The sequence below is a fragment of the Zonotrichia albicollis genome, chromosome 13 (assembly GCF_047830755.1).
Source record: "Zonotrichia albicollis isolate bZonAlb1 chromosome 13, bZonAlb1.hap1, whole genome shotgun sequence".
Classification (NCBI taxonomy): Eukaryota; Metazoa; Chordata; class Aves; order Passeriformes; family Passerellidae; genus Zonotrichia; species Zonotrichia albicollis.
The window spans coordinates 22,450,777-22,474,581 of NC_133831.1; the positions used below are offsets into that span (position 1 = coordinate 22,450,777).

The window sequence follows — 23,805 nt, forward strand, 5'->3', positions numbered from 1 at the left end:
ATAAGCTTCTTGACTTTGGGTTCTTTCTTTTTTTTAGTTCTACAAACTATTTTATATTCATGTGCTTTGCTGGCTACTGGTTTTTCCTCTTGTTTACACACAGTGCAGAGGACTGAATTTTCAGAGAACTACTGCTCATCTTTACCACTGACAACATCAAATACATCATAAAAGCATGTGTGACATGAAGCACAGTCTGAACAATACAGGCACTCTTGTTTGAAGGCACATGGAAATCAGCATTTGTTGAGGGAGGCTCACCTCAACTATTAAATAATAAAAGTTTTCTGGAGAGAAGAGCTTTTCAAAGGTACTGCTTTTTGAAACTCAGATGTCGGGGTTGTGTCGGACTTTCAGTCAGATTCCCAGCCCTGACCTCCTGCAGACATACCAAGGACTGGCCAATCCCATCTTACAAAATACAAAGCTGGTGTTTCCCTTGAATCCTCCCTCTGAGCGTGATCCATCCCCTGCACTATGACAGCTGTGGTTCCAGTCCCTCCAATACTTGGCTGTGTTTGAACCATGGAGAGTTCTTTATGTCTGGAGGTGTATGGACAATATTGGCTTCTCCTAGCAGTAATATTTTATTGGCAAGAGAAGAAGTTGCATTAAAAGGACATGCCCCAGCTTGGAGCTGGCAGGCAAAATATGTGCTGGATTGTCTCGTTGGTTCTTAAAAAGCACCATTTTATGAGGACTGACTTTGCCAGACATTTAAGTTCTATCTCACATGCAGTGCTGCAGTTTAAATAGGCAAAACTTGACCCTGCAGCCAAGAAGCATGGCCTCATCCATTGTTACATGGCTTGAGAGCTGCTTGTGCCAGCACAAAACAGGCAAGGGTTTAGAGGAAGAGATGTGCCGTCAATGATGCTGTTCCCAGCAGCAAGAGCCCTACCTGCACTATTGCGAGAGTGGAGAGAGAATTTTGGACAGATGTTGCAGACTCCATTTTAGTCAGCTGTCCACCAGCAGGGTGTATTCTGTTCAGAGAGTTTGGAGTACAGACTGTGATTCCAATGAGGAATTTTCTCCCAAAACCCACCACCCGCTGGGGGTCTGCCTGTGCTGTCTGACACGGGAAATCCAGAGCAAGGGGAGCCACTCCCCAGGGAAAGGCAGCACTTGTTGTTGGCAGCATCTCCCTAAAGAGGCCCTACCTGGCCCGAGCCAGCGGCTCTGCAGGGGGATCATTACTCCAGGACGGAATGAGAACCTGCGACATCCCGAGCACAGCACGAGGCACTTTTCCCTTCCCAGGGGAACTACTGAAGAAGCAAACATTGTTACGGATGACGCAGATGAGAAAATGGGAAACGGGGACGGGGGAGGAGGAAAGTGGAAGTGGAACTATTTTAACCTCGCACGTTTCGTTTGCTATCAGCGCACGAGAGCGCAGGGGGGCTATCCGCACACGGGGCTATATCCGCACCCCGGGGATCCGCACACGGGGGGTCCCGGACGGAGCCGCTCCGGGAGCGCCAAGGGCGGCGGCCAGCGCCCCCTGGCGGGTACGGCAGAGCTGCTCCGCGGGGAGAGCGTGGGGAACGCGCTGGAAAGGGATCCCTGACACTGCAAAGGGATCCCTGACACTGCAATGGGATCTGTCACACTGCAAAGGGATCCCTGACACTGCAAAGGGATCCCTGACACTGCAAAGGGATCTGTCACACTGCACAGCGATCTCACACTGCAGAGCAATCTCTCACACTGCACAGTGATCTCACACTACGATGGAATCTCTCACACTGCACAGTGAGCTCCGTGCTTACACAGGAATGTCTGTAATGACTCACTAACTATTAAAGCTGCACCCTTCATGCTTTAAGTACAACTCCCTATACCAAAGGGTGAAGAGTTTAAATCAGCTCTATCACACAGTATTTTAGTTGCTATATTCTCATCTCCTTAACAGAAAAGGTCCTAGTATAGGAACAAAAATGGAAGATGACCATTCAGGTATCCTCACAGACAATGACTCAGACAGAAATTACCTTTTTCCAGGGATCTCTTCTTACACAAACTTTCCGATGCTGCTTTGTTTCCAGTGCTGTGAACAAAGTCTCAGAGGAGCTTATTATGAATGTGCTAGATATAATGAAAGCTTAGATAACTGGAACCTATAAAATCCTTAGGGTCCCCACACTGCTGAATTAGTGTGGAGGTTTTTAGTCCCCAACAGGGACTAATCACCTCTGAAAACCCAATCTACTGTATTTGTAAAGAGATTCACTTGGTTGCTTTGATGTTAAAACACAATGAGCCACTAACAGATTACTTGGGTCAGGTAACAGATGGCACTGAAATCCTTTTGTGAGGTGGAGTCATCATCCAATTACATAAAATTTCATAAGGAAAAGGTGTATGTATTTCTCAGAGTGCTTGAATGAGATCACATTTGCTAAAAGTCTGAGGGACAAAAGATTTTCTATTATTACTCCTATTAAAAATGTTTGCAAATAGGTATTAACTCAAAATTGCTCTACACTTGCACTCCATTACTCAGTGCTCTGAAGATATAAAAATAATCTGGATAAATAGCACAGTAGTTGCAAATAAGAAAGTTTTATTCTTTTCATCGGTTTGAAGGCATGATATTAATTTTGGCTTTCAAAATCAAAAAGCAAAGACCTGTTAAAATAAGAAACTAGCCAACAGAGAGCACACCCCAGAGGTATTCCCTGGCTGTTGTCTCAAAGGGATCCTGGCACAGATGAATATCATCCTGATCCCATCAGGTATATTTACAGAGAGAACAAACAGGCTTTAACTATTAAACTCCTATGAACAGCATTTTTATGAAGTTATTCAAGATAAAAGCCTGGATGGTTTCTCAGATTTGCATCTCTCAGACAAATGGTGACACTGTGATCAGTGGAACACCCAGGAGTGCCACCACAGCAGAACAGCACACCACCCAGCCAGAGCCCATGGACAGAACTGGCTCAATCCCTTCCTTTCTTCCTGTTCTCTGGAATGTCAGCTCACACCTGGCCCTGGTTTGGATCACCACTCTCCCAGACACAGAAATCTGGAGGGTACAGCAGTTTGTGTGTGTTCAATAGTTTCCAGGAGCAGAGCTCTGTATGGCTGGGGGTGCTGGCAGTGCCCCAGAGGTTTCACTCCTCACACACACCCCCAGCTGCTCTCAAGGCTGAGCTGGCAGCTCCCCCATACAGGATCTGTGCCATCTGGGTGAGCACCCAGCCCCTTGGCCCTCACCTGCTGGGTGCAGCAGTGCCAGTGTTGGACCAGGGCAGGGCAGGGGCTCCTCCTGCACACCCCACCCCACCCCACACACAGAACAGAGAGCAGCTTCAAAGTGTATGCAACATTTTATTGAAAAAATACGAATGTTCTGTACATAAAGTACAACTTAATGGGCTTGATAAAATCTCCAGAGACTTATTGGTTAATATAGGTCTTCTTTTCTTCTTTTCCCTCTAAGGGCATAAAGCATACAATGAAGCAGCAGGTCCCTGTACTTGTGCAAGTGCAATCCCATGGCTGTGTGTGCAGCTCAGCACCTGGCTCTACATGGGACTCCAACATGCCCAAAGTACTTTTGATGGATGGTCTGCAAGGAATTTAAAGCATGGAAGAACTGCACAGGACTGGTCCTTCAATCCACTGGTGATTCAGAATTTATTGTGAGAACTCTGTTCTCCTAAACAGTCTGCATCTGCATATCCAATATTTCTGACAAATAAATACAAAAATAAATAGGGATCTGGCCTCACAGAACCTGAAGTCTCAGAAGCAACAAAATTTTTAGCAAGCTACATACATAATTTCAACTATGTCAACATAATTTATTTAAATCTCTATCAATAAGTGTATTAAAAGTATAAATTCTTACCCAATACTGAGAGTTTAATTCTGGAAATAAACCCAGAAAAGGAAAGCTTTTTCAGTCCTCTCTTACTTCAGTGTGCTCTTAGAAAACGCTTTATAGCTGAACTTCAGCAGAAACTAGCTGCTATATAATGCACTTCTATCCCCCAAACCTAATATAAAAAGCTTTTTAAATCTTTTTACAGTAACTGGCTTTCATGTCCTAACTTTACATACAGTTACTAAAAATACTGCACATAGCAGTGCTGACTAAAAATAGGTTTAGTGTTAAAACTACATGCACAAATGCTGGGGTACCAAAGCAGAAACTGAATAATGTGGCAGCTTCACAATTTATGTTGCTAATTGGATGGTGTAACAAATACTGCAATCCCAAAAGATATGTATGTTGCAAATGGAAAAACAATGAACAGGACTGGATGAGGAGAAAGTTAGGCAAAAAAACCTTTTTTTCTTCTCTGTTTAAAACTGGAATGTCCGAAATGGCCAAGAAGGAAAATGTAGCCCAGGGGTAGAAGCTTCTAAATCAGGAGTAAATGGTGATGACTTCTCTGCCACCGCCTCTCACAAGCAGTACCCTCTCCAGACCCTCAGTCAAGACTTCGAGAAACTCCATGTCTGTTTCAGTACAGTCAAGGACAAAAACCAAAATACACAGGGGTTAGACCAGGGCCAGCTCACAGCCTTCAGCTCTGGTCTCACTTAGTGCAGGTACCCCTCTAAGGACCAAAATACTGTGAGTTTGCGGCACTTTTTCCTATAAGCAATTACCTCCTTACAGCCACGAGCCAGTGCCCTCCACTCAGGGAAAGCTTTGTCACATATCCCAGCTCAACAGCACTGGTGGCCAAATTAATTCAAGAGAACAGATTAAAGAAAAACCTTCTGTGGGGCCCAGGCCTTGCCTGAAAGGATACAGTTTTCATCTCCATCAGTATTCTTTGGAGGACCAGGCATGTTGAGGAGCACAAGTCTGGCATCATGGGATCTATTTACAATGACTTCATTGAGCTTCACTGCTGTGTGCATCCTTCGGACATTGGACTGGTTCCTGTAGGAGAAGCACATTCAGAGTCACTGTTAGAAACATGCCTCTGAGCATTGAATCATTAAAAAGGTCCTTTAAAAACATACTCAAATCTCCTAAATACCCTGTTAAATGTCAACTCAACACAGTGATTTCCTTCCAAGTTTATGATCAAGATACATAAGACATTTCCCAGACCTACTCAGGTACAGCGAGTCTGCTGGTTTTAAGATCTCTGAAGTCAAATCCAGTTTAGAAAGTTACACTGCTCTTCAAAAAGCATTCTCGATAAAGATGATTTAGTGTTGCATAAGAAATTAGAACACAGTTGCACGGGGGGGATGTGCTCTTCAACCAGGCACAGTCGTGACTGCAGGGCCTTCCATGCAGGCAGCCCTTCCAGGAGCCCTCACCCTGGCAGCACAGGCACCTCTCCAGCCCCAGCAGCACCAAACTCTCTCAGGGGCCTGGGAACCAGCACCAAATTCTCTCAGGGGCCTGGGAACCAGCACCAAATTCTCTCAGGGGCCTGGGAACCAGCACCAAACTCTCTCAGGGGCCTGGGAACCAGCACCAAACACTCTCAGGGGCCTGGGAACCAGCACCAAGCTCCCTCAGGGGCCTGGAATCAAGCAGGAGCCTGGCACCACCGTGCTCTGCCACACTTGCCAGGAGCACACTTCGCTCCTGGTGTTAACAGCAGTTGGCTACTCCAGAGAAAGGCTGGGCCACTACAGATTATAGTGACAGAATACGGAAACACAGGATGGCAGCCCAGAGCAGGCTGGGTATAAGGGGCTTTTCTGGAGGGTTATAGGGATGTTAAGCTCTCCCTCAGGACACTAATCAATCTCTTTGCCTGGTTGTTTACAGGAAACACTTCTACCCAGGTGTCTCTAAAACCTCTATCACACTATCTAACTTGAGTGGCCACTTAGTTCAAATTTAGGGGAGAAAAGGGAAATAAGTGCAGCATAATCTCACACACATCCGCTCCATAAGAATCCAGGCTAAGAGAGGTAAAAGCATTAATTATTTGGAATATATTACCACAAAATAACATCAATTCATGCAGGAACAAAACTCAAAAGTAACCTTTGGGGATTTCAAGCCTTCTTACAGAAAATCAACCATTATTTTGGTAACATAAAAGGAATACAGAAATAAATAAACTTATCTGAGTTTATATATTAGAATATATTTATACTTTTGAGGCTCTTCCACTTAAGTTTTTGTCTTCATTTTAATGTAATAAAAATAAATACTAGAAGAAACAAACAAAATATGAATCTGTGCTTTCATTGATTCAGCTTTGCATGATGAGTGAAACTCTTTAGTAACCATGCTGCTCTTCTGAATATTCAGATTTGCAAAAAAAAAATAATTTATATGCACAAAAAGAAGATGTGGTGGGAAGAACCATGTTTATTATGCTAACAGAATAATTTACCCACTGTGAATTACCTCTCTGTTACTTCCTGTTCTTATTCAATTTGGATGAAGAACACCCTCTGTCTTCACCACATCAGCTTCAGAGAGCCAGGGACAACACTGAGGCCAGATTAGGTTTACAGGAAGTGAGGAAAAAGCCAGCAGCAGGAACACAACAGTTGTTAGCTATGTATAGTTTTGGAAAGGAAACTGAAAACTGAACGTGTGGTTTTCTCTAAGGTGGTATTTCAAACTGGCATCTCCCCACTGATCTGAAGGTGTAGGCTACAAGAAAGGGCTTGTTTAGTGCCCAGAAAGTGCCAGAACTAACATCCTAGCAGTGTTGTGCAATGAGAGCTTCTCTAAATGAGTAATGTTTCCTCCTGCTTGTGTCATACTCTGCTCAGGAAAATAGGTTCAGACTGGAATTGTTTTCTATCCTTAGTTCTCGTCAGGACAACTCCTGTAGTTTGTTACATGCTACTTATAATGATACTTAGCTTAAGTAGCTAATCCTGCTCTCTTTAAAACATTGCTAAGACTGCTCAACTCTTCTTCCATCAGTACACACAGTTTTCCTGCTTTTATCTGAGAAAATTAAGTCTTTCCTCTCAACCATCTTAACGTACTTCTAATTTAAATAACAAACTTACACGATTTCCCACCCTCTGAAAGCATGGAAGAGGAAAAAGTACAGGAAGTTAACACCAAATTCAGCAGAAGTTCTACAGTAGGATCCAACCTAGAACAAATTTGAATTCTGATTTATGAGGGAAAAAAAAAAATCTGGAACTTTGCCAAGTATGCAAAACTGACTGAGCTCTTCATGTGAGATGTAGGACATCAAAGAAGTCACAAGAGATTCACACAGTTTTACACAAAGCCAAAATAGACCTTTACTTCTCACTCTTCAGTGGTAGCACCCCAGCTGTTGTTACATGCCAGTGCTCCTGCAGCAGCAGCTCTCAGAGGGTTTATCACGCACAGATGCTGCTCCAAGTCCTTGATCACCATCTCCACAGCTTCTTCCTTTATGGGTTAAACATCCACACTATACACTAGACAGTGAAATTATCATCTTTTCTTTTAAATTCTGATTAGGTCAGTGAAATCATCCGTGTGTTTCTTTGAGGGATTTGGGAGACAGTAAGGAATTTGTCACAGGATTTAACAGTTCTAATTTAGCATTTGGCTATACCAAGTGAAATATTGAGGAATGTGTGCACATTTGATTGGTTAGAGGTTTCTGCTGTCTTTTCATAGCCAGGTCTCAATGTTTATAGCAGAAGTCCACACCAAGGATTAGGAAACAAAAGATAATTAAAAACACAGCATGAGTAGAGCTTCAAGAGGTGCAAAGTGTAGACTTAGACAGGACTCACGGCTTAATGGTGATGAGATCTCTGAAGCTGCCCACAGCACTGCCCCGGTTCCGCTTCTCAGCATCACATTTCTCCTTAGTCCAGGTCATCTGGATATTCTCAGGAACAGGGTCTGCCTCATCTTCCTCATCTGAGTAGAGGCTCTCCAGACGTGCTATTGAATGTCTGTCCTTGACAAGCTGAGCCTGGAGGGCACATGAGTGACCAGGTGAACTCAGAGGCTTTATTTTATGTTCTCTGGTGCTCTTTAAATAATTAGATACAAATAATTGTATCTTCTAGCCTTCAGGAGAGTTCTGACACCAGGCATCTGCCCTAGCCAAAAGTCTTACATACCAAACTGACTTTTAACAGTTTTGATGGGTGTAAGCCAAGCAGAATTTGGACTGACATAAGCCTGTATCTATACAAGAAAAAAATGTCAGTCCAGCTCACATCATGACATGGTCAGGAACAACAGACAAAATCAGCCCAGAAAAAAAAGTTTTTTAGTTTTGAAGACTAAAAACAAAAAGCTTAACAAACCCATGCAGAAAAGATGGATAACCTTTCATAGCTACATGACATAGACATCATAGTCACCTCCTATAAGTCCAAACTGGAAAGACATCTTCAGTAGGAAAACAGGATATGCTATAAATTGACACAAATACCGGATATAAAGAAAAAAAACAAGAACTACATGCAATTTTGGGAGACAAAAAAAGCTACACTAAAAGTATTTCCTTACATCTTTAGAGCACAGGAGTTAAATTTAAGCAGCAGCTACATAACACACTGCTAGGAAGGCACTTTGTGTCATCACCCTCAGCAGCCCATAGAAAACAACCACAAATGACATACCTCCCTTTCCCTCTCAGTTTTTGTCAGCCTCATCTGCCTCAGCATCTGAGATCTCTGCTCCATCATAAGAGTTCTCTCATAAGTATATGCTGAGATATCACTATTGTGCTGCAGAAATAAGGACAAATATTGTGTTTGTATTCAAGTCATAACAAAACATCATCATGTGCATAATAAAGTGGAAAATGGGCTCAATTCCCTTACCATTTCTACCACTTCTACCTCTGCCTCTATTCGGAGCTGATAGAGGAAAGTAGCCAAATCTTTCTTCATCTGGATGCTGTTATCATCCATCTGAGCAACAGTAAAAATTCTCATTTTGCATTTTCTCCAAACCTGGTGAGGAAACACCAACTCTCAGTTATTTGAACCAATAACACTTTGCTCTACAAAACAGAAACTTAGCAACATGTCCACTCTCATTTATCAATACAGGCTCTACAACTGGGCCACGTTTCTTTAAACTAAAGAATGCAGAAATAGGTGGGGGACATTCTCTGTGTAGCTGCTTACTTTGTGCTGTTTGAGAAGAAAAGGAAGCAACATCAGCATGCCTCCATCATGCACAATCCACCACACATCAATGTTGCCTTCGTTGTAACGCTCGTGGTTGCTGGGGTAGAAAGAGACATTTTTGGGAACCAGCAGAGCCAGGTGAGCTGCAGTTGTGCAGCGAACAGTACCTGCACAGGAGGGGGAGAACACACTCACTTCCAATTCTGCAAGAGTCATTTATGGTTAGAGAAACACTACCTACTGAGCAAGTGTCAGCAAACCATAGAAGTCATCACTTTATAAATAAAAGTATGTACAGCAAGGCTTGCACAGACAGGTCAGTCCCAGTGACAAACCCAGGATAAAGCAGACTCACAGTAACACAAACCTTATTTCACACTGGACAGTAAAGCAGCAACCTTCAAAGCTAAGAATGAGGAGACAGCATCTGCTCTGTTCTAATTTGATTAAGTAACTGGACCACAGTAGAAGGACAGACATAGAAGCAGGGAGAGTGTTACCCACTAGAGTGGGATAGGTTAGAACCACTGACAAAACAGAGATTATCTAGGAAACAAATTATAGTGCCACAAAACCAACATGTCTCAAGCCCAAAATTTTTTAACCATTCACTAGACACGAGTTTTAGCTGCTGGATTAATCTTTGAAGGTCTTTCTTAGGTCTTTTACCTAAAGGAAACGGTATTTCAAACAGAGCAGTGTCGTGAGAAAATACTAGAAAAAAAGGCAAACTCAAAACCAATCTTACAAAGATTCTGTTAAAATCCCATGTGTGCAATAAACATCTCTATTCACAACCGCTGATCACACCAAACCTTTAAAGCTCACCTATAAATGTCTTCCAAGACCTTGGATCTTCACTCTGTCTCCAGCCATAAGGCCACCCCAAAACCACAGTGTTGTGCTTCATGCCACCGAGCCCACAGGACTGGATCAAGTGAGCAATTCCTTCTCTAACTTTATTGGCTACAACTACTTGACAAAATCCTTTCACCTTCTCAATTTCCATCATATTCTTGATAGTCTGAAAGACAGACAAGGAAAAAAATCTCAGTTTTCCTTCCCAAAAGGAATTCCTTTATAGACAGAATATTTCTTTGTCATGAGATCATAATGTAAATGCCTGGTTCACATGTCCATAGGTAAAGCATATTACAATGCAAAGTTCTGCTCATCAGATTTCCTTCATAAAACAAAAGAGAAAACATCCACTTGTTTAAAACACAGTTTCTTTCCAAACATCAGCATTTCTAACAGATTAAAAGATTTTTTGGTTTGTGGTATCATCTCTTATTCATAATAGTAGATAGTGATATCTGTGTTACTATTTTACTTTCCATTTTCTAATACTACAACACTCACCTTTTCAAACCCAAGGCTAACTGACTTCATTTGGATTTCCAGTTTCAGATTCCCATGTAACATGCTGTATTATATTAAATTTACAAATATAAGCACCAAATCACACACACTAGCAAGTATACCTTTTATTTGTTTAAAAACTAAAACTCAATCAACACATAAGCCATTAATTAGCTTTCCTTTTGTAGCAATTTTCCTACAGAAAAAGCCTCTGGGGAAAAAAAGCAAATACACTGAAGCTGTACAGATGTAAAAAGGGCTATGGTGTCATATTTACATAATGAGGAGAATTAAATAATTTATTAAAAAATTTTCAGGACCATCCTTCAATGCTTTTTGTAATAAATTTATCAACACACTGAAAAAGAACACATTTGCTAAGTTTCACAGTTACTGAAATTACAGAATCACTAGGTTGGAAGAGACCTTTAAGATGACCAAGTCCAACCCATGCCCTAACACCTCAACTAAACCCTGGCACCGAGTGCCACATCCAGGGATGGTGACTCCAGCACCTCCCCAGGCAGACCATTCCCCTACTTTATCACTCTTTCCATAAAAAACTTTTTACTTGGAATATTCAGAAAGCTAAACAGTCCCCTTCCCTCCATTAAGCAGTCCACAGAAACTTCTACAGTCATTATTTCCTATAAATGAAGGGAGTGTTATGCAGCAAGGCTGTTTACAATGGTGAGCATTGATCTGCATTCCCAAAGGCACAACTGGCAGCTGAAACATTTCTGCAAGTCCCTTCCTGAACAGCTGTAGCACTGCTGAACTTGTTCTGTGTTTCATGGAAGCCTTATCAAGATGCTTTTTTCCACATATGATTATGAAACAAAATTTAGCATTATCTGCCCACTCACCCCTTTCTACTGCAGATCCTAAATCTACAGGATTTAGGACACTGACCTGCTCAGCAGCTTGGGCTTCTCCATAAGTTTCCAAGAAATTTCCTTGGATGACTGATCCTATGATAGTCAAACCTTTACCAGCTTTCAGCTGGGATGCAAATGTTAACAGTCTTGGGTATTTTACATGCAAATCTTCATCAAGTTTCAGAAGCACCAGCAACTGAGGCCTGAAGAAAATAAAAGGCAATGTATTTTTTAACTTAAGTTTTAACAATAACACTTGTAAAAAAACTGCCTCTCATCATTTATATTGTGCTGAAATTTTAACTCTGAAACATTCTTTATGTCTCTCACACATTCAAGGGATTTTACTTAATATTTTGTTTCTTTGGTTTAAAGTAGATGTGAAACTGTGGGAATTCAGCTGCTGCATTGTGCTGACAGTAATAAAGCCTGCTGATATACTCAGCTTGAGAGGCTTGCATTAATGTGTTTAATTTACAGGCATGTTTTTCAAGGCTCTTTTAAGTACTATTGAAGCACACATAGTTTTCATACTGTAGGGCTGTTCTCCCAGATCTCCCTGGATACTTGTGCCAAGAAAATATCTGTATTCTGTCTCCAGAAACCTGGCACATGGAAAACAGAAATATTTTCATCTAAACACAGATCCCATCTGCCTGCTGTTCCTTAAGGTATTGCTATACAATCAATATAGTCACTTTCTGTCTGAACAAGTATAAAAATATTTATAAAACTCTGTCCTTGATAGATTCATCTTGCTCTTGTTCAGAGCCCAAGGGTTGTGCAATGCCCAAGCAAGAAGAGGGTTCTTGCCCACTCTGTTTTCAACACCAAAAGGGATGACATCAGAAGGAATAATGCTGGCCACTGCTCATTTCCTGGCCTCTACACCTCTGTACTCACAGACCTCCAGTTTCCCCAGGTTCCACTTCTGAATTCACCAATTTGGAGTCCAGTTAAAGATCCAAAGGGCACTAAAGGTCTGCCCATACAGGATCCACACAGTGACAGGACAGCTTACTGCAAACTCAACACTTATTATAAAATCCTGGGCATTTTAATTCTTCCACACTCTTATTTAGAGCCCAGTTTAATTCCTTGAGTGTAAGCAGACAAGCATGCCAGCCATTTCACCAGTCCAGGGTGAGTACCTCCAGTTCTTGGTGTGTGGAGGGCCCTCCTCCAGCCTGAGCAGGGCGTATCTGGCAGCGCTGAGTGACAGGCCCCGGATGCCATCACCCCACTCCTTCTCTGCCCTGTGAAGAACAAACACTTCAGCAACACATGGCTCCAGGAGCACTCACCTGCACACTTACATCAGGCTATAGAGCTCTGAGCACCTTACAGTGGGTTTAATAACATGGCATGTATGGCATCTACATTTGTGATTTGTGCATGAATGTCTGTGATATCACAGATCATGTAAGAAAAGTGAAGATGTTTCAGTAAAATATATATGATGAACCACCATTCTGAGCTTAATCTGTAATCAACACTACAGAGAAGGCTTCCCAAGCATATACAAACATCTGGCATTTCAACATCCAACTTAGTTAATAGGCCAAATTAAATTAGAAAGTCACACTACAGCCTGACTCCATCCAATGCTGATCTCCAGCAACCCAAGCAGCCAATTCAACTTTTCAAGGACTGATCTAGACAGATCTTTGCACCAGCTGTTCACGTGCAGTAAACAGCAGATAGATCCCAACAAGTTTTCTAATTCCTGTGATTCATGTTTCCTCTACCACCTCTAGAAGCTTAACAACAAAGTACTTCAGGGGTTTTTGCTTAGCAGTGACACAGTAAAATAAAAACAAAAATTAACTGGTAAGGAAAGCCCTCCAAATAATCTCTGGACAGTTTCTTTTCCAAATATGAAGACTCAAAGACAATTCATTAAAGAGATCCAGCCTCCCTCTTACCCTTTCTTATCCAGGTAATACTTACCCTTGGTACTCAATGTACTTGTAAATCATGCCTGCAATAAGCATAGCTACCAAAGCATAATACCAGGATGAAATGAACATCAGTGCCAGGCAAATGCTCATGCCTAAAAATGAGAGGGCCCTAAAATGGAAAGCAAAGATATTAATAAGTAGTGGAGCAGAAAAACTTAAAAAACAAGTCAATTATATTCTTGCTCTTTTTTCTTTAAATTGTCTGTGCTGAACTGGCAGTGAAAGCAAAGCCTCCACTGGATGTCCCCAGTCCCACCAGTTTCAGTGTCCTGTTGTTAAAATGAAACTCCTGTGCCACGACATATCTGAGTCTGGCTCTCCTGCACAACTGATACCCAGAGCAATAAAAGATGCTCCCTGCCCTCCTGGAGAAGGTTCCCAGGTGCAGATTGCAGGCTCAGAGAGATGTCAGCCCTGCACTCACCAGTGGTAGTATTTAAAGCGGGGCCGCCAGTTTGGGGTTCGCAGAAGTGTCTGCACTGCACATGCAAGATTAACAAAGAGGTAACACATCAAGAAAAACCTGCAAAACAAAGTGCAAAACCTTTTAGCATGCACATTTATACAGATCCTGGTATATATTATGATTACATGATTGATTTCAAGTAAAAATCCTACTGCCCTGTCCCATGCCCTGTACCCCAACCCCTCTGATTTTTATTAGCCTGAACTATCAGCATAAAGTAGCTGGAACAATTTTTTAATTGGATCAAGTTAGATCTGTTCACAATATAATGCTGTAATTGTTCTGTGATTAAAATGTTTTTTCAAACCAAACAAAAACATAATAAAAACTCGCTTATTCACAGAATTCTCCGGAGCAGAAACAAATAGATTTATATGTCGAGCCTGAAGTCAGAGGATTCATAGAAATTACAGAAGTAGAACCCAGGCTCTGGGAATTTGCTTTACTGGTTTAAGATATAGTTCTGAAAGACAATCAAACTAGCAAAACTCAAGAGCATTTCTATCCCCACCCCGAGACAGCAACCAGGCTGTTTCTTACATCGAGAGAATTGGAGCAACCATGTCAAGTGAAGCAATAAGGATTCCCAGCTCAGCAATTAATGCTGTTAACAGAAGAGCCCATGTTGGTTCACCATTTGCTTTTCCATGACCAAAGATCTGAAGAAACAGAAACATTAAGCAAATCTTCCTGGTATTTCATAAGGTTGTAATGGGAAAAGAGAAAATTATATTTTTTTAAATCGACAGTAATTCTCCCACATACTTTCTTCCCTAGAGGAAGGAGTCAAATTATTCTAATGGCTTGCCATGCTTTACAAAATTAGATACTCAACTTTTAGATAAATTTACCCCATAAGCCTAGTGAAAAATCCTTCAAAGTATTCTTGGTTTCCAACAAAAGCAAAAAACCCATCAAAATAAAAAATACTGCCCCCCCCGCCCCCTTCAGCGCTGGGCAAACTGGGGAGAATAAATGTGATTTTAGGGGCACGAGGTGAGTCAGGCGAGGCAGCAGGAGCAGGCAGCCCGGGCAGGTACCCACCCAGAGGAAGGGGATGATGTTGTCCTTGGCGATGGCCTGCAGCAGCCGGGGGGCCCCAGTGAGGCTCTGCAGCCCCGCCCCGCAGGTGGAGAAGAAGGAGCCGATGACGATGACCCAGGGCGAGGGCCAGGACAGCGTCCCCACCACCAGGTTCCTGTTCACCGCGTCACCGAACCTGCGCAGCAACACAACCGCGCTCAGGCTCTGACACTGCCTTGGGACTCAGCTTTGGGGTTTTCAGGGCACTTTTAGCATATCATTTAAATACTACTATTAATACTATAATATTTAATTGATTTTTTATTTGATGTAATACATAATTAATATTTTAATATAATATTTTAATATGCTATAGAGTATTATTAATAGCACTATATTATTTTCTTAACTAGAGAACACAAAGTTGCAAATAATCTCATATCTAATCAAATATCTCATATCTAAGCAAATGATCAAATATCTCTGATATGCAGATTGGAAGTGTCTGCAGCTTGATTTCAACATTTCTTTTTATTACACGTATTTTAAAATTCTCGTAGTATTATCACAACATTATTTTTTACAATTACAAAAGAAATCGCAAGAACTAAGACACAGGGTGGAAAATCTGAGGGTGCCATGGCAGAAAATATCAAATGGAATATAAGAAGATTCCAAAAGCTGTGCTTACAATTTGCATACAAATATGGTTGAAAAGGCACCCAGAAGTAATTTTTTTTTTTTAATTAAAAATACACCTTAAATTCACCTCGAAGAAAAGGCCTTTTTTTTTTTAGAAAAAGGAACTGAAAATTATGAACTCTCCCATTAAAGTCTCCCTTCATCTTAATGTTTCACTGCAACCTAAAAAACAAAAAATCTCAAAGTACACCACCATTAATTAAAAAGAAAAAAACAACGAGGAGTGGAGCACACACAGAAAACAGACAAGAACACACCTACACCGTAAAAAAAAAGCAAAACAAAGGAGAGCATTAAAGCAGTAACACTTACTTATCTCTCAGGACAACACCTTCTATGCAGGCTCCAAATAATAACACACAACTGAAGTCTGGAGGACACAGTGTGCTAAGGAAGCAGAATTTATTTAGACATGGCAGATGAAAGTATTGTGGAAAGGACAGCATGTGCCTCCATCCTGTGGCACTTGCACTCCAGCTTCTCCACAAGTACATGGTAAAGCTGGCAAGGAAATTAATGTCTCACTGCTCACATGCACCTCCTAATGTTACAGAGAAAGCTTCTTCTAAGTCTCAATTTTAAACAGGACAGGTTTCAATGAGATAAAGTCAAATTAAGCACTGTTTTACTATAATGTCAATTTAATCTTCTGCTAATAAAGAAGCTGATATTAAAATCTTGCTTTTTTCTCTCTCCTTCTCCCGAGTCTGATATTTGGAACACACAGCTAACCATTACCTTGCACATTCTTTTTTTGTATCCCTGCTGGCATTCACATCACCCATAAGTCTTTGGCTATCAGGTTTGTTTGTTTGTTATTAACTGTACTGCTTCTGCAGTGGGGAGTACAAAATACCTCAGGCTTTTTGGATCTGACATTCCAGTAAAGTTTTTAACCTTGTGAATAAAGTTCACACAAATGATTAAATCTTGAATTTTACCTCTGAAACGTAACTGTAAGTTACAAACTGCAATCCCAGGAGAAACATTGCTCCTGAAAATGGCAGTGTCACCCTGGTGTGGCACAAACAGGGACACATCCAGATCCAGTCACCCACTGGGTGAGGCCAGCAGAGCTGGGGGTTAAGGCTGTGACCTCTTTTAATATTTATTACATGCACAGGAAATGCTGATTTCTTGGTACAGGGTCAGTTCCCAAAGTGACAGCAGGGAAATGCTGCATTCCTTAAGAGCTGGGACAAGCAAGCTGCATCCTGATTTACAGCTTGGCAAAAAAACAGGAATGAAACAGCAGAATTTCCAAGAGAGTCACCATCTCAACCAGCTGCCCTTTGGGTGAAACTAATTCAGAAAGCTCTTGAATTTTTTTTTTCTATGTTGATAAATTGTCCTTTAGGACACCAAGAGCTAGATAAAGCTGTAAGATCTAGGCTCATCTCTTCTTGAGCAGGAGAGCAGAGATGAAGACAGTCTTTCCTAAGCAAAGCTCCTCTTGTCCTAAGCCCTGGAGAGCTGAAAAAACACTTGGGAACATTGTCTAACTTCTGACTCCAGTTTATCTTGTTCTAAAATGTTCAAGAAAACCCATACTCCTTAACATCACTACAAAGAAAAGGCTTTTTTTTTGAGAAAAAGGAACTGAAGTTTATAAACTCTCCCATTAAAGCCTCCCCTCATCTTAATGTTTCACTGCAACCTAAAAAAAAAAAATCTCAAAGTACACCAACAGCATGAAAAGCTGGAGATCACTGTGTGGCAAAGAACAGCAATGGGAATGCAAAAGAAAAGAACCCACCACAAAAAGGGGATGGAAAGTTACAGGATCATAATTACAATTCTTTCAGCTCAAGGATTAATGTTCTGTTGTTTTGGGTTTTTCCCCCACTGGCCAATCATACTTGCACAGACAATTTGGTAAACTGAAAGCAGTTCCAGAAATCAGACACAATGTCCCAGCAGTCCAGTAATTTGAAAAGGATACAGACTAGTGATGTGGTGACAATGGCAAGAATTGTTCCAACAGGGATGGACTTCTGTGCATCTTTGAGGTCCCCTGATCTGTTTGAACCAGCCATGATCCCTGAAAGCACATTTTGGTAAGATCTCAGGGCAGGAGGAAGCTCAGAGCCCCAGCAGCCCCCTGATGCCAGCAATGCTCACCAGTCACTGAAGGGAAGAAGATGCCAACGAGCACCATGAAGGACGTGGTGATATCTGAGAGCACGTACAGGTGCAGGTTGTTCTTCTGGCCTGCCACATCCACAGAGGGCTGATGTGCCCTCTCCAGAATCTCTCCTTTCTCCAAATAATTGCTCCATAAGTTGTCTTCAAGGTTATTATCAGACCAAAGAAAAGAAAAGCATGTTTCAGTTCAAACCTGTTCTCATTGAAATGGGTTTCCAACTGTATTTACAATTCAGTGATCAGCACAGGAAAACCACAAACATGTATCAATAATCTGCAGAAGTCTAAGCAACTTAAACTTTATTATTACTAAATGTAACATTCTTTTAACCTCATACCTACTTCAACCCAAGGAAATACACTGAATATTTTTATGAGCCACCACACAACACAATAGCTCAGAGAATACAAAGCAATATCAAGCAGTTTTCTAGGCAGAAATGGGTTTGTTCTTCAGTCAGTGGAAGAATTACAGAATTATATGTTTAGCATTTGAAATTTCACTAACAAATGCTGAGTCTTCTTGTAAACTTAGAAACTGGACTGCTGGGTTCTGTAGAAATGGGAACCTTTGGCACTCAGCACCTGCTCTCTGGTGCTCATTTCAATAATGAACACTTTTCAATTATACTTTACTCAGGAGTAGGCAAAGAAGGAGACACATTATTTCTATACAAGTACTCTTATCTTTCAGAGCATAATCTTAACCTGTCTAAAGAAGAGAGCTGTCACTATAGAGTTCTGAAAAATATTAATAGCTTGTTCATGTTAGTATAACTTAAAATTACAGCTGACTTCATGCTGAAATTATGAGATGAACAAAGGAAATTTAATCAATTTTACAGGAGACAAGCACTGTATCAGCACAAAAGTTCCATCTCCTCTTTTTAAAGGTTATAATACTTTCTTTATTGAAGATCATTTTCTTCACTGTAATTACATTTCTTCATTCCTTTTTTCTTAACCAGCAGGGAAGAGTTTGACCCATTTCAGCTGCTCAGCATGCCTCCTCTTTAAGGGGAAAAAAAAAAGTTTCTACCATACCTATTAAAATGCCACTAGCAGCTCCTGGAATTCCTGCTATCTCCGAGACATTGTTCATTAGGAAATATTCATCACAGTGCTCCGTGGTTAAGTTTGTGCTGTGGCAAAAGAGTTCCCAGAGCTTGGAGGCCACAGTCATGTTATCCTTAACTACAGTTTTGGCACAAACATCAAATTGATCTCTTGACAGAGTCCTGTTGCCCAACATGCAAATCCTGGAAGGGAAACATCAACACCAGAGTTACTGAATGTAAATGGGAAAATGAAATCCACACTCACCCATACTTATTCTTTTATATCATGTGGAAACTTCCAGTGGCTCTACTGTGCTACATCATTTCTCACCTCCAAAATGATGGTTGTAGCATGACAAAGACTGCATCTGTCCCTTTATGGGCCAGAAATATAAAGCTATTTTTCTCATTTATGTAATTTGATTGATTTACGTTAAACAATAAAAGGGAACAATTAGGACAACTTTTGGTTTTTTCGTTGTTTGGCCTTGGTTTCTTTTTTTTTATTAAACAGAACTACTGGAGTGAAAGAAATGTGAAGAGTACTAGAATTCAAATTACTAGACATTTAGAATATCTAAAGATATTTGGAATCTCATTAGCCCAGTTTCTAAATTGCAATACTTGAATTGCAATATAGACATTTTAGATTCAGAATTAGGAACCTATATTAAAATCACAATAAGCAAAGGTTCTTTTTGTCAGCAAATACTGTCTTTAATAGCTAAAATCCTCCACTGCCTGTTGTTTCATTTAACCACAAACATCATTTGTTTCAGCACTGAAAAATTTTTAATCCATTTGTCTAAAGACAATTCCACCAAACAGTGATGTCATGTAACAGCTTCCTGCTCCTAAAAGCTCATTTAGCTTTTCTTCCCACTGCCAGAAAACACCCACAGGAAAATAAAGCTTATTTAATTTTAGTTTAATTAATTTCAATTCCATTGTAATTGTTTCACAGGTCCTATTTATCACTGATGACAGGAAGAAAAACAAGGGCTGTTCTTGCACAGTTTGCAGGCCTGTGAACTGTAACTTCCAAGTAGCCTTCCCCTACATAATTAAAAATAAATACACTATCTTGTTACTTCAGGGAAAAAAAAAAAAGAATTACACTCCAAGAAGAAAGATAGGGAAAACATTCAATAACAATCTAAGAGATAATGAGGGGGATGTAGAGACATTGTTTTACTTTTACTGCTGTAAACCTTCACTGTTGTAAAACACTATAATCATTGGGCCTTATATATCCAGAGGGAACACTTGAGGGCTGCAAGCACTTAGTTATGGTCAAAGCATTTCAGAATGTGAATAATTATGCAGATCCAACTCCCCTATTTCCATTCCATTCATCTCTTGTCAGCAGCATCAGAGAACACAGTTTGCATTCCTGGTAAAACACATACATCCACATTACTGCTGCCCCAGCTCCTGAGTTGAAGAAGTTGATTCCATGTTGAGCTGATTCCATGTTCAGCTGATTCCATGTTTGGCTGCCAACATGCCAAGGAGCTCCTGCTGGGTGCAGGGCAGCTCCTCACAGACAGGGAAAGCTTTTGTGGAGCCTCACACAGCCCCACATCACACTCCCAAGGGGTGCCCAGTTTCTCAGCAAGGAGCTGACCACACCACAAATTTCCAGCCACAAAAGCAGTGTGTGGTGTCTGACTGGCTGGGGGAAAGGGAGCTGCCAAACTGCTCCCTAAAAACTCACAAATAACCCAGCAACACCATCACTCCAACCCCAACAGCTGCAGGCCAAGAGACTGGATTGGCTTTGCTGGAAGCAGAGCAGTGTCAGCCTCCATCAGCCTCACCACAAGACTTCCTTCTACCAAAACAGTTTAAATTAAAGTGTAATAACATGTTCATTTTAGCCTTAGAACCTTCAGTTCCATGAGCTCTGCACACTGTCATTAAACACAGCTAAAAATATTGGAAGTAATTCACAAAAAAACAATGTATCAGGCACAAGCTTTAAGTAACCAAAGGGAAAGCCCAACTTCCAGACCCATCCAGCAATGTTACTCACGGGAATTCAGGTGGATCAAAGATGGACTTGATAGCTCCAGCATAAATGGACAGGATGGATATTACTACACAGGCCAAGAAGAGGGAAGCAAATTTGTTGACATATTTCACACCTACAAACACCACCACTGCCATGAGGATGAGGAACACGGTGCCATAGACCCTCATGTTGTTCAGCATGGCACTGGATGCATCGTGGGCATCAGAGGGATGAAAAATTGCTGCTTGTGGCACAATATATGTCTGGAACAAAGAGAAAGCAAAAGTGAGCTGGAGGAACACCAGCACAGAACTCCATGTTATAACTGGGATTGTTATAACAATTAACTAGTTATTAATTGTTTAAATAACTTTAGTATTTAAGCTCCACAGTTGGAAGATTACAGAAGTGACAGCTAAAATCAAAGGGAATGCAGGCAACAGGAAAACATCTGCTTTTTTAGTAGTGACTAACTACAGTCACTGCCACTTTTTAGGGTATTTTAAGGTATTTAACAATGCATATGCAGATTAGGATTGTGTACTGTACTAGAAATGTAAATCACTTTGCATTCTTCAGCATGCTCTTCACTGGGAATCTTTTACAGGAAAAGTCAAGAGATAACAGCCCTTTCTATGTCAGCAGTACAACTGAGCCACCTTTATCAAAGGTGAGCATGAGTCCTGGATTAAGTCACACTTTCATCTGCTCTCTGTACCTCTGGTGCTTCCCTTTTGTCAGTCTGCAGACTCAAAGTGTGCAGCTTCCAAAGGGAAGCACTGAGGTAAAGAACTGGACACCAAGGAACTGGAAGACACCTTCCAGTCTCTTCCTGTAAATGTGTATGCATTTATGGGACAAGAGTACTGGGGCACTTTCTATATGTTATTTGTCTTTAGAGCAGGATTGCTCTGGTACTACTCACCAATAAAATCTCAATGGCACCAAGGATATACATGGCTCCTGCAAATGTTGTTCCCAAATAAAAACACAGCCCTACAGCTCCACCAAACTCTGGGCCCAACGACCTAGATATCATGAAATAGGAGCCACCAGCTGTGAAGTAAGAAAAGTGAGTCAAATCATAATTTATTGCTATAAATGTTTGAATAGTCACAAAAAGAATACAACAGAATTATATACAGTGTATCTGCTATTTTGAGGTTTAACTGAAGTATCTTTTTTGCTAGCACATGGGTAAAAAACAAATAAATTTATCTTTAGCCTGATTGATAACAAGAATAAATACTAGATATTAATTTAGGCTTTGTATTCTGGATTAAGCTAATTTCTCTAGAACAAAACCATGTAAACAGCTTACAGCAACTTAGGTTTTGGGGGTTTTTTTGCCTTTTTAACACAACTGAGACTTGCTAACTACACTTACCTGGAACAACACCATTCGTGGCAATTGCACTCATTGATATGGTTGTCAACATAGTCTGGGGAAAATAGGGAAAAGGAAGCAATTGTGTCAACAACATTTTTTAAAAAATAACTTATTCTTGATAAAATAACGCTGCCTCTGCATACATGATACAGCATTTGTATTTATTCTGCCTCTCACTATCTAAAAGAAAACAAGGGCAGCAGGAATTTAATCAGTGAGCTGTTGAGACTTCTGTTTGAGAGATGGCCCCTGCTTTATCAGGTCCAGCAGTGGGTGTCTGCAGACAAAGCAAGATAAGGGAATGCAGGTGTTCCTCCATCTGCAGAGCTGTGATTCCAACCAAGGCTGGTCCAGCAAAGCAGGCAGCCCACACCTGGGGCAGGCATGGAAAACAGCTATTTGCTGAACAAACACTATTTATGAGACTGTATTTACACTACAGTTAGCCAGATTAGAAGTAACAGTAAAAAAAAAAATAAAAATCCTGCAGCTACAAACATGGCAAAGGTACTTGGCTTAAATCTGACTTTTCTTCACACAAGCACCTACAATGCTGCCTCCCCAAGTTTCCCAGTAGTTTCACAGAGGTTTTGTCACATGCATTACTGTAGCTAAGTACTTACACAACAGCAGCAAAGCAATACAATCAGGAAGGACTGAAGAACTCCAGCCATTCCCACCATCCAAGTCAGCCGAAGGAAGAGAATGACCCCGAAGATATTCTGCATGCATGGCAGATACACCCCCATCAGGGTGCCCATGCTGGGTGACTGGAAAAAAAATTGATATTAATTAACTGAAATTATTCAAAGCAGAGGTAACCAAAAAGGCCTTAAAGTTCGTTTTTTGAGAAACCTGGGAAGCCTAAGGTAGACACATTCAAACACTGTTGTGCTGGACCTCCACAAAATACAACATAACTCCAAAATCTTGGATTTCTGAACAAAATGCTGTCCCTGTCACATACTTAACTAATTAACCTCAACATTTAACACTGACTAGTAACAACAGGAGACATATTTATTTGGTTTTTTGTAAACCCATAGAATTTTCACTATGAAATATGTCAAGTGCTGCAGACCCCAAGACAGATCCTTACCCTACTGCCCATAGTTCACAAATTAGTTTCAAGGAAAACATATTTTTGTCATGTAACAACTAGAAAAGATTTGGAAGCAACCTGGAGATATGGATAATGTATTTTCTTCCATTTTATATATTTCATATAAAACTAATGGTTCTACCCTTTCTTAAGTTGAATGTCAGCATCAGAATCTGAATTGCTTTTGTCAGTGACTGAGAAAACACAGGTTACATGACTTCACAGGAACTGCAAATGACTGGCCTTCAACACAGCATCCTGCAGAAAAAATCATCCAAAATAATGGCATCAAAATGCCACTGGAGGGCTTTATTCCAAGGAATATAAAAATGTTTGTTGCATTGGTACACCTGGCACCAGCAGCATTTCAGAGTCCCAAATATCTGTGGTTTCCTGCTAAGATAGTCCATTGCTTCTGCTTTTTAAAGGTTTCCTTTTGCACTTAAAATTAAACTGAATTCTAAAACACAGGGGGAATAGAGTGTCACTTCTGAAAGGCTCATCCTTTTTCATCCCTTCTATAAATAAACATGACTTCCAAAACACATTAGATACGCAACATTTAAAGAAGCCCTTGAACCATCATTCAAATGAGAAGGATATTAAAGGGAGATGACAAAACTTGTTCAAATTTGACTCCACACAGG

At 40.8% G+C, this 23,805-nt stretch overlaps 1 protein-coding gene across 3 annotated transcripts in view; it reads right to left on the reverse strand.

Annotated features, from left to right (window-relative positions):
- Positions 1-3,319: 3,319 nt before the first annotated feature.
- SLC12A4 (solute carrier family 12 member 4) overlaps positions 3,320-23,805 on the reverse strand; it is a 47,056-nt gene continuing 26,570 nt past the window's right edge. For 2 of the 3 annotated variants that reach the window (XM_005488872.4, XM_074551241.1), the window contains exons 4-24: positions 22,680-22,826; positions 22,054-22,108; positions 21,592-21,722; positions 20,688-20,929; positions 18,639-18,853; positions 17,571-17,735; positions 17,392-17,490; positions 15,762-15,819; positions 14,769-14,943; positions 14,265-14,383; positions 13,683-13,781; positions 13,248-13,367; positions 12,449-12,553; positions 11,332-11,500; positions 9,886-10,081; positions 9,055-9,224; positions 8,746-8,877; positions 8,542-8,649; positions 7,699-7,883; positions 4,776-4,909; positions 3,320-4,476 (exon numbers count right to left, since the gene is read on the reverse strand). In XM_005488872.4, coding sequence (XP_005488929.2) covers positions 4,385-4,476; positions 4,776-4,909; positions 7,699-7,883; positions 8,542-8,649; positions 8,746-8,877; positions 9,055-9,224; positions 9,886-10,081; positions 11,332-11,500; positions 12,449-12,553; positions 13,248-13,367; positions 13,683-13,781; positions 14,265-14,383; positions 14,769-14,943; positions 15,762-15,819; positions 17,392-17,490; positions 17,571-17,735; positions 18,639-18,853; positions 20,688-20,929; positions 21,592-21,722; positions 22,054-22,108; positions 22,680-22,826 — 2,916 coding nt within the window. In that variant the 3' untranslated portion in view covers positions 3,320-4,384. Of the gene's footprint in view, positions 4,477-4,775; positions 4,910-6,969; positions 6,985-7,698; positions 7,884-8,541; positions 8,650-8,745; positions 8,878-9,054; positions 9,225-9,885; positions 10,082-11,331; positions 11,501-12,448; positions 12,554-13,247; positions 13,368-13,682; positions 13,782-14,264; positions 14,384-14,768; positions 14,944-15,761; positions 15,820-17,391; positions 17,491-17,570; positions 17,736-18,638; positions 18,854-20,687; positions 20,930-21,591; positions 21,723-22,053; positions 22,109-22,679; positions 22,827-23,805 lie in introns of all 3 variants that reach the window. The other variant, XM_005488870.4, reaches the window with a different exon arrangement.